General features: G+C 31.3%; 1 protein-coding gene across 3 annotated transcripts in view; it reads left to right on the top strand.

The window, feature by feature from the left end:
- Positions 1 to 12,137, top strand: part of Cow (Proteoglycan Cow) — a 124,665-nt gene that overhangs the window by 51,318 nt on the left and 61,210 nt on the right. For all 3 annotated transcript variants that reach the window (XR_014425282.1, XM_083037434.1, XM_083037433.1), the window contains exons 2-3: positions 3,480 to 3,537; positions 9,868 to 9,970. Coding sequence is in view for 2 of the 3 variants with exons in the window: in XM_083037434.1 (XP_082893560.1) it covers positions 3,480 to 3,537; positions 9,868 to 9,970 (161 nt within the window). In the remaining variant the exon portion in view is untranslated. The remainder of the gene's footprint in view (positions 1 to 3,479; positions 3,538 to 9,867; positions 9,971 to 12,137) is intronic.

Raw genomic sequence — 12,137 nt, forward strand, 5'->3', positions numbered from 1 at the left:
ATTATTATTTTATTTAGCGAAATAAAACTATTTTCATATATTTTATTTTATTATAGTAAAGTAAAAGCTAAACTTTTAATGAAATATTATACGGTGAAATAGTTAAGAAATATAGATTTTGCAATATTTTAGCACTAAAATATACTATAAATCTGTAATATACTATAAATGTGTCATTATTGTTTTGAACAAAAATAATATTGTAAACAAAAGGGAATTTAATCTATGTACAATATATATATTTGCCACGCTTGCAGAAGATTATTTGATTCAGGTATTTTTTACTACAATTTATTGTGATGATTATTATGTTTTTTATAAAGTTTTATGATTGCACGGCTTATTCTCTCCAACATCTCATTATACGAACAAGATAAGTTTTGGAAACAATAAAGTGTAAGTTTTATATATATTCGGAAGATAGAAATTGCTTTTCAATTTTTCGAATATATATTTGCAAATAGTACAATCGTAGTAAAAACCACTTTCATCTTTTGTTTCTTTTTTTTTTCTCATTCGTTGTGCATATATTGGTATGATTGCGGTTATCTTAACTCATAAAAATCATTTCTAATTTTACAAGTGGCGTATATTGAAAAAATTGTATTTTTATTTCAAGAATTTCCCACTTATTTTTAAAATATTTTATTTTAAAATAGGCATTATTCTCTTATTTTAAGAGAAAAATCCTTTAATATTAGATACTCTCAATTTATAAAAATTTATAAAAATGTACTTCAATTTATAAAAAATATGATTTTTTTTTATTACTCTCAATTGATGCAGTTTTCTAATATTATTTTTTAATTAGACAATACAGGTGGTGAAGTTAGGAATGGTTTTATTGTTAAAAATAATAAAAAATACACATATTGGCCATCATTGGGGAAAAAACTTTACTCACTAGATAGTAACTGAAAAAAGAGATCCGTCAACATAGCAGTGTGCAAACTAAAAACATTTGAGCGGGACGTTTAAATACAATTTTCGCTCACATTTTAACAGCAAATTTAATATTAAAGTAAACTTTGTTGTCTTTTTACAACAATTTTTTGAACGAATGCATGAACTTGACGCTTTAAAAAATTTTTTTTGACAAGTTAATTTTTTTACCTAAAATTTCAATAATAATAGAGCGACAACGAAGAGAATAAAATTAATAGTAAGCGACAACGAAGAGAATAAAATTAAAGAGGAAAATTTTTATTTTATTTGATTATCAGTAAAATCAATAACAAGATATCACAAAAATAATCGTGTATAACATACACATCATTGCATAATTTAAAACATCATATATGAAAAGCATAGTAAATAAATAATTCAAATATTTTGGAATTTGATTGGTATTATAAATTGATTTTCTCTAACAGAGTGTGTGTAAGATATATTTTTTCTTTCAATATCCTTTTTGTCAAAAAGGTACCATAATTGGATTTGTTGTGACAAAATTTTTCTTTAACTCTATTTAAAGTTTCATCAAAAACTTTGAATTTATCGGAATTATACTTCAGATCTATCTTCTTCATCTGATCTTTGAAACAATTAATAATCGATTAAAGTTTTTATTTTATCGTTAAGATAAGATTACTTAAGATTCTTCGAAATTTGATTCTTATTTTATAAAGACAGAAAGAAAAATATGAAAATGTAAAAATAGAAGAAAAAAATTCTTAATATCATACAATGAATCTCTTCAAAAAAATAAATTAATCGAGAATACTGATTTTATATATGTGGGTGGGCTGAAAAGTAATGCACACGCACGGTTATCTCAAGAACGAAAAGAAGTATTTAAAAAATACAAAATATAATACAGTATAATTTATTGATTACAAATCTACATACTTATTTTTCGACATAGTCATAATTTAATTAGATACATTTTTGTCAACCTATGACAAAAATCATGTTTTCGCATGCCGTCAATAAAAAATTTAAGCGACTTATTCTTGATTTATAATTGCACTCCTTGCTTTACTTCATTATCCTTAGTAAAATGAATTTCTTTGATGTCTTTTCTTCGTGTGATTTAGTCATTAACCAAAAAATCGATTACCGAAAAATTTGTGCTCAGCGAGTACCGCGAATGTAACGGAAAAAATTAAAAAAAGGAGAGTTGAATGTTGGAAACAATTCTTAAATCGGTATCACGAAGAAAGGATATCAAGGGGATTCATTTTACTACTATAATAATCGTGAAGTGATAACGAAGTGAAGCAAATAGTGCAGTCATGGATCCAAAATAGGTCGCCTGAATTTTCCATTGACGGCATACGAAAATTTGTCATACGTTGAGAAAAATGTATGCAAAGAATAATGCAAAGAAAACACAGGTGATTTTAAGAAAAAATATGTAATTTGCAAGTAGCAGTTATATACTTTTTCTTACAAACAACTATGTGTTTTCTTTACACCGATTGATTCCTTTTATTATTTTATGCATAAAATTATTGAGGTAAGATCGTTTAAAAATAAATATTTTATAAGATATTTTATAATTTATGTAAAATTATCAAATTAAAGTATAAAATATCTCGTAAACTATTCACCTTTTGGCCATCTTATTCATATAACTTTTTATAGTAAATATTGGAGGAATATAAAAAAATTGTTGCAATTTATATAAAAAAAATTAAGGTAATCCATATGAAAAAAACCTAAATGACCTTCAAATGACCTTGACAATCGTCCTTTAGAAAAAAGTCAGTAGCGCAACTTCTTTTCCTCTCAAAATCCAACTTTATATGAAACATTTTTTTGTAAAAGACTTAGGAAAAGGGATATTTGGAATGAGACATTAAAATGGCCCATCCTGTACATACAGAGTGTCTCTGAACTCACAATTAGTGCCAAAACTGGTACAGTGCCTGTAGCATATCAAAATAGGTTGAAAATGTTTAATAAACATTTGTTTTCGAGTTCGAACGGAGTTAGGTTATTAAAGTTACCACTAGCGTATCCTGACGTCGATAATGGGGGGGGGGGGGGGTTCTGCAGAATTATTTGATTTAATATTTTTGGTTTCATGCTTACCTTTTACTCCAGGATCAACAACGAGGACGTGATGAAACTTCTGATACCATTTTTACATCCCATTTATTCAGCAAAACTGTTTCTTTTAATTTGCAAGGGGGAGGTTTTAACCCCTCCCCCCCCAAGATCCGCCAGTAAAAGTTACTTCAAAAGATGCTCAAAAATTCTTCCGTCGACTTCTTTCGATACATTTAACACAAATTAAATTTCGACTTTTTTGAAAAATGTTTAGAATTTTGCGAATGACATTTTTTTTTCTTTCTATATTTATCATTAATTTTGGTTTGAATTATTCTTGTTGACAATGTAAAAATATGATCTTCAAGAAATTTATGTTCTATATTTGCATATATGTATATCCTATTATATTTAAAAATATAGTTTAAGGAATATATTCACACATACAAAATAGATTTCTAACACATCAATTTTCTCTCTTTCAGGATGACACTCGCATAATAAAACTTGGAGATAAGAAACATTGGATACATGATCCTAATAGTAAGTAGTTGAAAACATCTGCACTTAATTGTATTTTTAATTATCATAATACGCATTTCTATATTTTTTATTATTAAATTATGGAATTTTTTTGAAATATAGATAAGTAAAAAAATATTTGACATTTTTTAAACAAATTTTTATTAATTTTTGATATACAGGGTGACCTATTTTAATCTATAAGTCAATATATTTTCCAAATAATGTGTTAAATATATATAATATATAACGGTCGCATTTATTTAGCCGACAATCATTTGACCGACAATTTACTTGATTGACACCATTTGGCCGACAATACACTTAACCCACGATATAACTTAGTCGACAATTAACATGGCTGACAAGTACACTTAATCGACACGGTTATTCGACCTATAGTTTACATGACCGACAAGGATATTTAACCGACACGATTATTTGACCTACAATTTACGGAACGAGATCTATTGTTGTTTTGTTTTCGACTTTTCCCGCGAAGCAAAGTTTACCCCACAGTCCTGCTTTTCCATAGTTATTCCATATATGTACTGGACCCATATCGTTTCCCTTTGAATGACATGTTCAAAAAAAGAAAAGAAGTAAAAAAAAAAGAATAAAACGATCAAGAAAATTTTAAGTAACTCCTATATAAAAGTAAATCCTACTATAGAAGGCAGAAGAGATATCTTTTTTAATACATCGATTATATACAATTTGCCGTCTTAACCGTTATTACTCTAACTATACTATCATCCATCAGGATGAGTAGCTATCACTCTATCGGTAATCCAATGTAACGGCGGTGTATTATTCTCTTTGAGTATTATAAGAACTCCTATATGTCAATATTGTGAGATTCATTAGAAAACCATTTGGCACGTTGCTATAGCTCATTTAAATATTCCTTATTCCAACACTCTCACAAATACTACTTTATCTTTTGAATGTGCTATCAAGTCAAGTCAAAAAACGATTTGAACTCGTATTTATGAAATTGTACCTAGGAATAGATAATAACGACGTATTAACGTAATTTAATAAAAAAATGTGTTGGTGTCAGAACAAGTGGATTATTTGGATCCGACGACATCGGTGTGAGGGATCTCGAATTTAAAATCGTTTTTACTTCTATTACAAATGTTAAATTCTTTAAAGCTGAAGAGAATATCTTCAATAGTTTATCGCATGTAATTAGAGCTTAGAACTTATTACTGAAATTTTCCAAATCCCCCTTAAAATGCAGTAATCGGGGAAGTATAAAAAAACCATTGTATTCTTTTATTAGTCAGATACTTGAGTGATCGTTGATTTTTCTCTCAGAAACTGCAATAATTCTTTTAAATGAGTCCTTGCGTCAAATTTGTGCCATTATCTGACTGAATTATCTGATTAGATTTTAACACGATGCGAAAAATTGCTTCAAGCTGGCTATAAAAACACTTTAGTGGTCAAATCATTTACAACTTCTAAATGAAGAGCTTAGATGACTGGATATATAAATATAGCTACATAAATTTTAACCTTATTACGATTACAATACCTTTTCTCTTCAATTAAAAACGGGCCATAGAAATCAACGCCGACATTTTCAAATGGTTTCGAGCTTATAAATTTAATCTTTAGTAAATTACCTATCAGATATTAAAGGCTTCCAGTGAGAGCATGATATACATTTTTTGACTCCCTTGACGTGATTTTTTTCGTTTAAAGGTTAATAATTTCGTCGTATTGCATACAAGATCGCTTAACTTTTTGTCACAAGTTTAATACGTGTTTCTCGAATTATTAATTCAGTGACATGATCGTTAAATGGTAACAAAATTGGATGTTTTTGATCAAATTCTAAATCCGCGTGCTTTAATCGACCCCCAACTCGAAGTATTTCGTCAGAGTCTACAAACGGATTATGTGTGAATGATAACACATTACTTTTCTTATAAGATTCATTTTTAAATTATGTAATTCGCTTTTAAAATTGACGAGTTGAACTAATTTTATAATACACTTTTTGTCTTCCTTTAATTCTTTTGTACTAAGATTGAACACTGTTTTTTGCGATCGACAGCAGAGAAACGCTGGTAAGCAATAATCTTCTTCATCTTGATGAACGACGAGAATCGTGACAACAAATCAGTATTCATATCGCAAACGCTTGAGAAGACAACTATTGCGCGTTCTGAAATCTCAATACTGAGAATTAAATTAAGCGGTTAAGAGATTTCATCATTAGATAATCAAATCGGACCATTTTGCTAGATATTGTTGACAAATTCGTAGAGAAATTGTTCTCTTGATAGGGCGTCAGCGGGATTGTCCTGAAATGACACATATTATATTCCAATTTCCGTACTCAATATTTCGTTGAATTTGTGAAATGCGGTTTGCAACAAATGTTTTTAGTTTGTGCGATGAAGTTTAAATCCAATGAAGCACAATTGTCGAATCTGTCTAAAAAAATACCTTATTCAATTTAATCCTAAATAATTTAATGGTAGCTTCGTACAGTTTTCTAAGGAGGACTGCGGCGTACAAGGTAGTGACAATTTCTTGAATGACGCTACGCGAAATTTTGAACAGACTAAACAAATCACATGAATTTTTGGAGTAATTGTGGATTGCAGATATAGCACGGCTCTATACGGTGCTTTCACTAGTACAAAAGCCATGTAATTGAATTTCGATAACGTTATTTTCGATGACTTGACGAGGAACGGTGTAATTGCTTAGAATTTCAATTTGCTCCTTATATTTATTCCAAGAGATGGTAACATCTATAGGGAATAAGTTTTGATCTCTCACAGCGATTTTTGTCTTTACTATTGTTGGGCGCAAAAATTTTAGAGAGTCGAAAAGTGGGAGAGGCTCACTTGTGCACAGTACAATTAGACACGTTGAAATTGCATACCGTACTATTAGATATATAAAGTTGCACACTGTTCGATTGGACACGTTACATTTGCACCCGTTTTTTTGCACACCGTTCTTTTGCGCACCGTTCTTTTTATATAGGTTTGCAACTTCCTGCACGAAGCAAAGTTCACTTCATTTAATTCCACATGAGTTTTTGATATCCATATGATTGGTAAATACATATTGATCGGTGCTTTCATTAACAAGGTCAATAATTGTACAATTACACATAGATTTGTAACTTTTCAGCGATGTACAATTGAACGGTTCGGAAATAAAATGTATCTAAACGAATTATGCGCAAGTGAAAGTGTGTCCAATCGAATGGCAACTTTATGTGTTTAATAGAACGTTGTGCAATTTTAACCTGTCCAATTGTATTAGGTGTACAAATTAATTCGGTGCCTTTACATTTCGTGCCTTATAACTCCGTTTTAAAACTAAATAGTTTTCCGCCCTTTTGCGGTTTGTGTGTATTAAGTTCTTAAAACACTATATGCTTTGGTGAAGTAGGCGATATAACTTCACGAAACAGCAGTGAACACGATGGCGGTCGATAAACAGCATTTGCGACACTGCATTCTTTTTCAATTAAACATTTCAATTAAAGAAAAATGCTGTTGAAGCCACGGAGATGGTTTGTGCCATTCTGGGTGAAGACGCTGTAACACATAAAACGTATAAAAAGTGGTATCAAAGGTTTCGGAATGGAGATTTTGATTTTTCATCACAAAAATTCGACGACGAGGAATTCGAACAACTGTTAACTGAAAACTCCGCTCAAACTCAACAGGAGCTTGCGTTACAACTCGGAGTTGTACATTATACTCAACAATATCTCAAACATATCTCATCGTCTACATCAATTCCGTAAAATTCAGAAGGAGGGTAGATGGGTTCCGCACAACTTGAGCCCGGAAAACAAGGAGCGAAGATTCGACACGGCAATATCTTTGCTGATTCGATTTAAGAGGAAAGATTTTCTGTACAAATCATTACGGGGGATAAAAAATGGGTATTATACGACAGTTCTAAACGCAGAAAATCGTGGGTAGATCCCGGCCAACTGTCGACATCGACTCTAAAGCCTAATATCCATGCAAAAAAAGTTTTGCTGAGTATCTGATGGGATATAAAGAGTGTGGTGTATTATGAGTTGCTGGATCCTGGCCAGACTGTTACTGCGGAATACTATCAACAACAACTTATCCGTTTGAGCGATGGAGAACGAAAGAGGCCTTATACTGGCAGCGGAACTAGGCAAGCGATTTTGCAGCACGACAACGCTCGACCACATACCGCAAAAGGAACTAAGAACATAATCTATACATTGGGAAGTTCTCCCTCACGTGGCTTATTCACCAGATTTCGCCCCGTCGGACTACCACCTATTTCGGTTGCTTCAACATCACCTGGCTGATGAGCATTTTAAAACAGTTGAGGTCCAAAAAAGCATCAATGACACTTTATCGAGTCAAAACTACCAAGTTTCTTCCGCGGGTGCATTCGTCATTTGCCCGAAAAATGGAGTAAAGTCATCGAAAATAATGAAGATTATTTTGAATATTAAATGTGTATTTGTCTTTTTATAAATAAACTTTGAATTTCATGAAAAAAGGCACCGAATTAATTTGTACACCTAATATTATGCGCAAGTGAAGGCTTCTCTCGAAAAGGGAGGCGACTTGAGATAATATATAATCTGGTCATTCGTTGATGCTTCGTCGAAAGGTTATGAACTGGATTGTCGTGATTGCCAATGGGTACCGAGAGTTTTTTGTTTTCCAACTCGTTCAGGCAGATATGAAGATCAGTGAATTTCTCGAGCATTAGTTTTAGGAAACTTGATTCGTTTAACACCATTGTCAAAAGTGAAATCCACGCCCTAATAATGGCTAATAAGCATAATGAGTTTGTTTTACAGTCTTTGTGCTTCCTGGAGGCTAGGCCTGCCGGTGATCATCAATAGATCATCAATATAGAAATTTTGTTGAAGAGTTTTACTTGTTAACGGAAATTGCTCTTGTTCGTCCATAGATAATTACCGTAATGTTCGGACGGCGAGTAACAGTATCATATATGACCGTGTTTAGTTGGAATATTTTGACTGATTTGATAATATTTTTTAGTACTTGGCATTCTTAGAATGTAAACAAACTTGTCTGTACATTTTTTCAATGTCAGCGCTTAATTCGTACTGATGGATCCGAAATGTAATAACTGAAAATAATCTTCCTGAATAGTTGGGCCAGCAAAGAGCGCTTCGTTTAACAATATACCACTACTATTCTTCGAAGATACATAAAAAACAGCTCATGTTTCATTGTATGACTATTACATTTGAAAACGGGATAATGTGGGATGAAATATCTATTTTCGGTAGCATCAGAACTTGAAATCTCATTGTCAGTCATGTGACCCAGCTTTTCATAATATTCGAGAAAATTTGAATATTCTTCGTACGTTTAAGGATCCTGTATTAATCGCCTTTTTTCTTTGCTGTTTGATAAGGATCTTCAACAGTGTTTTTTAATCATTAAATGATAATCTAACTACATATGGTCCGCTCGGATCTCTAGAAAAAGTTTGAGAAAAATGCCTCTCACATGCTTTTTCATTACTTGACAAATCTTTACGCTCGAAACTTCTTCCATTTCTCAGAATTTTACGACTTGAGCGGTTAAAAAATCTACGACGCGCAATTTGATTCAACGTAAGCTCTTGATCGTGTATGGTTCCCGAGATTATTCAACTTAGCCGCGTTTTTTGCAATACAAGCCGAGTTGCTGAGTTTGATTTGACCTATACAACTGATAGAAAAGCTTTGCTCCAATAAGAACGTTAATCTCTGAGAGATTATAAAAGTCTGCCAAGGTGATTTGAAGAATATCTAAATCTCAGTTAATCGAGTGTAATGGAAGTATCTCTGTGATTCGAGAAATATCAAGAAATGTAAGTTAGCCGTAAAACGCTCACTTTTTTTATTTGGTAGTCCTTGCAACCGAATGTTTAATATGCGTTAGATTTTAATTAAATCTTGAAATCAGAACATTAATTTCTTTCTTTGTGATATTTAAACATTGCATAATTGCTTAGTAATAAAATTAGATTGTCAGAAAACGCAATGGATGTTCTCAATTCATCTATAGCAAATGATATATACATAGTAGGTAAATCGTTTCACTTTGCAAATAAAAAATCCATGTATTCTCTCTCTAAAGCTTACTATTATATTGGTGATTATTAGAAAATAATAAAAAATAATAAAAAATAATAAAAACAATATTTTTTTAGGCATTTTTATTGTATCTAAATTTTTAAAGTAATGTAAAACAAATAAACCGCTCCTTTATTAATGCCTTAAAGTATGAATCTGATTTCATTATATCTAATGAATGATGTATTATAAAATCGATTCTTGTTTATATTCTGTTTCAGATGAGCTTTGTCGCCCACTCAACTGCAAAAAGAAGGAACTTTGTCTCTTGGAAGACATGTTTACTGCTGTTTGCGTTTCAAAAAAGGAACTTCATAAATCAGGGTATCGCATTTATTTTTAAATTCTTAAATTTAAGTACGTTTCAAGATAAGATATGCTTGTAATCTTATAATATTTACAATTATATAAAAATTTTATATAAAAATTGTGATATTTTACAATATCAATATTGTTTATGATAATGAAAAAAGATAAGTACTTTGATTTGGGAGTATTGAAAGATGGAGAGAGCCAATTTCAATAATCTTAATTTTGACATATATTATCAAGCTTATGACTATTCTTCTTCTTCTTCTTGTTTGGTCCTTAGCCAAGCATCTGGCTACTATACGGCCAGTTTGTATCACTGTGAGAGAGAGTTGTGGTTTTTATTGGTTATTTTTGCTTCTTTCTTCATATTGATATGATCTATGTATGAGCGCCGTCACATGTTTAGATGTTTTCAGTATGCTTGACTAGTGGCTGAGAGAGTGATTCGTCGGCGAGACTTGGGTCATCATTAGAGTGTGTTGTACTTGGATGAGTGCGTTATTGTTCGTTCAAAGAGTGATCTTTAGACTTGTAGTTTGTGCTTGTTCAAGAAGGATTGGGTAGGGGATATGATATTTGGAGTAGGGGTTTGTAAGAGATAGTGTATGTCATAAGGGGGAGGTTTTTTTTTTTTTTTTTTTCTGGATAGTTGAGATAAGATTGGCCCTATTCTTGTCATATAAGGGACAGGACCAGAGAATGTGATTAATGTTTTGCTGAGGATATTTGCAGTCACACGCTGGGGAAGAGACTATATTAAATCTATATAAGTTAGTGTTTAGATTATAATGATTGCTTCGAATTCTACATACTGTAACAATTTCGTTTCTATTAAGGCTCGTTTTATGAAACCAAGGCTTTGAAATGAAAGATCACATACAGATCAAAATATTGTTATCCGATTGTGTTTTGGCTTGATCCAAAAGAATTTGCGAAGTATTGGACTGAAGTTTAAGCAGAGCGTTATTGTAAAAATCAGTGTGGGGAATCGAATGATTTAAAAGGGTTCCATACCTAATAGCTCTTTTTGCTAAATGATTCGCAGTCTCATTTCCAAGTATGCGCCCTTATGGGACGGTATCCAAATGATCTTTATTTTAAAGTTGAGTGAATCGGTTGTTTTTAGTTTGTCTTTTAATGATAGGATGAGCGGATTGTGGTTTTTGCTTGGAAAGGAGGAAAGCGATTTTACAGTGCTAAGCTAGTCTGTAAAAATTGAGGAATCAGAAATTTTTTCCGATAAGATAAAGTCAATGCAACAACCAAGGGCTATAGGCTTCACCTGTAAAAATTGAAGTAGAAGATTGAATTTTATAAGTTAGTTGGATATTAAGAGATGACAAGTAGATCGCGAGTCCTACATAAATACCGGATTCTAGCTTACAAGGGAACTATCACAACTGTTCGACGCCGATTTAATTTTCCTTGAAATATGTTGTAAAGTATGCAATTTTAAGAGACACGTATTTTTTTATACGTGCCCAATCGAAGGTTTAAGGGGCGATTCACCTTTGTGAAAAAAAAAAAAAAATGTTTTCCAAGGGAATATCATCAAAACAAAAAGAGATATAAAAAATGTTTGAAACAAAAGTAACACGGTTTTATATGCACTTTATGCCTGTGTACTTCAAATTTTAAAAATGTTAAATTTTTTTCGAAATCTTCCACCATTCCTCCCAATTTTGAAAATTTTTAAATTTTTGTTGGTAGTAAATTGTAGAGTATTTTATGACAAATTCAACGGTATGGTGCAAAATTGCTATACACGTTTCCCAAAAATCGATTTTGGTAGAAATGTGATACAAACACACACATGTCACTCGTCAATTATAGTTGTATCATTGATAACGTGTATTATTTAAAATCATATTATTAAATTTCATTAATTTACTTGAAAAATATTTTCTGCAATTATTAACTTGATAATATCACAGTTCAAAAACGTGATTTTACAGGAAAAAGTTATCAGAAAATTATGCGTCATACTATAGCTGCATCCTTGATAACATGTATTGTTTGAAATTGTATTAATTAAATCTTATTAATTTTCTTGAAAAAGTATGGAGTTATGGAGTTGATAATATCACGTTTCAAGATACGTAATCTCACAGGAAAATATTACCACTGTATTATACATCATACTATAGCTGCATTATTGATAACGTGTATTGTTGAAATT

The sequence above is a fragment of the Prenolepis imparis genome, unplaced genomic scaffold, assembly GCF_030444845.1.
Source record: "Prenolepis imparis isolate NDT839.2.m4 unplaced genomic scaffold, iyPreImpa1.0 SCAF_5, whole genome shotgun sequence".
Taxonomy (NCBI): Eukaryota; Metazoa; Arthropoda; class Insecta; order Hymenoptera; family Formicidae; genus Prenolepis; species Prenolepis imparis.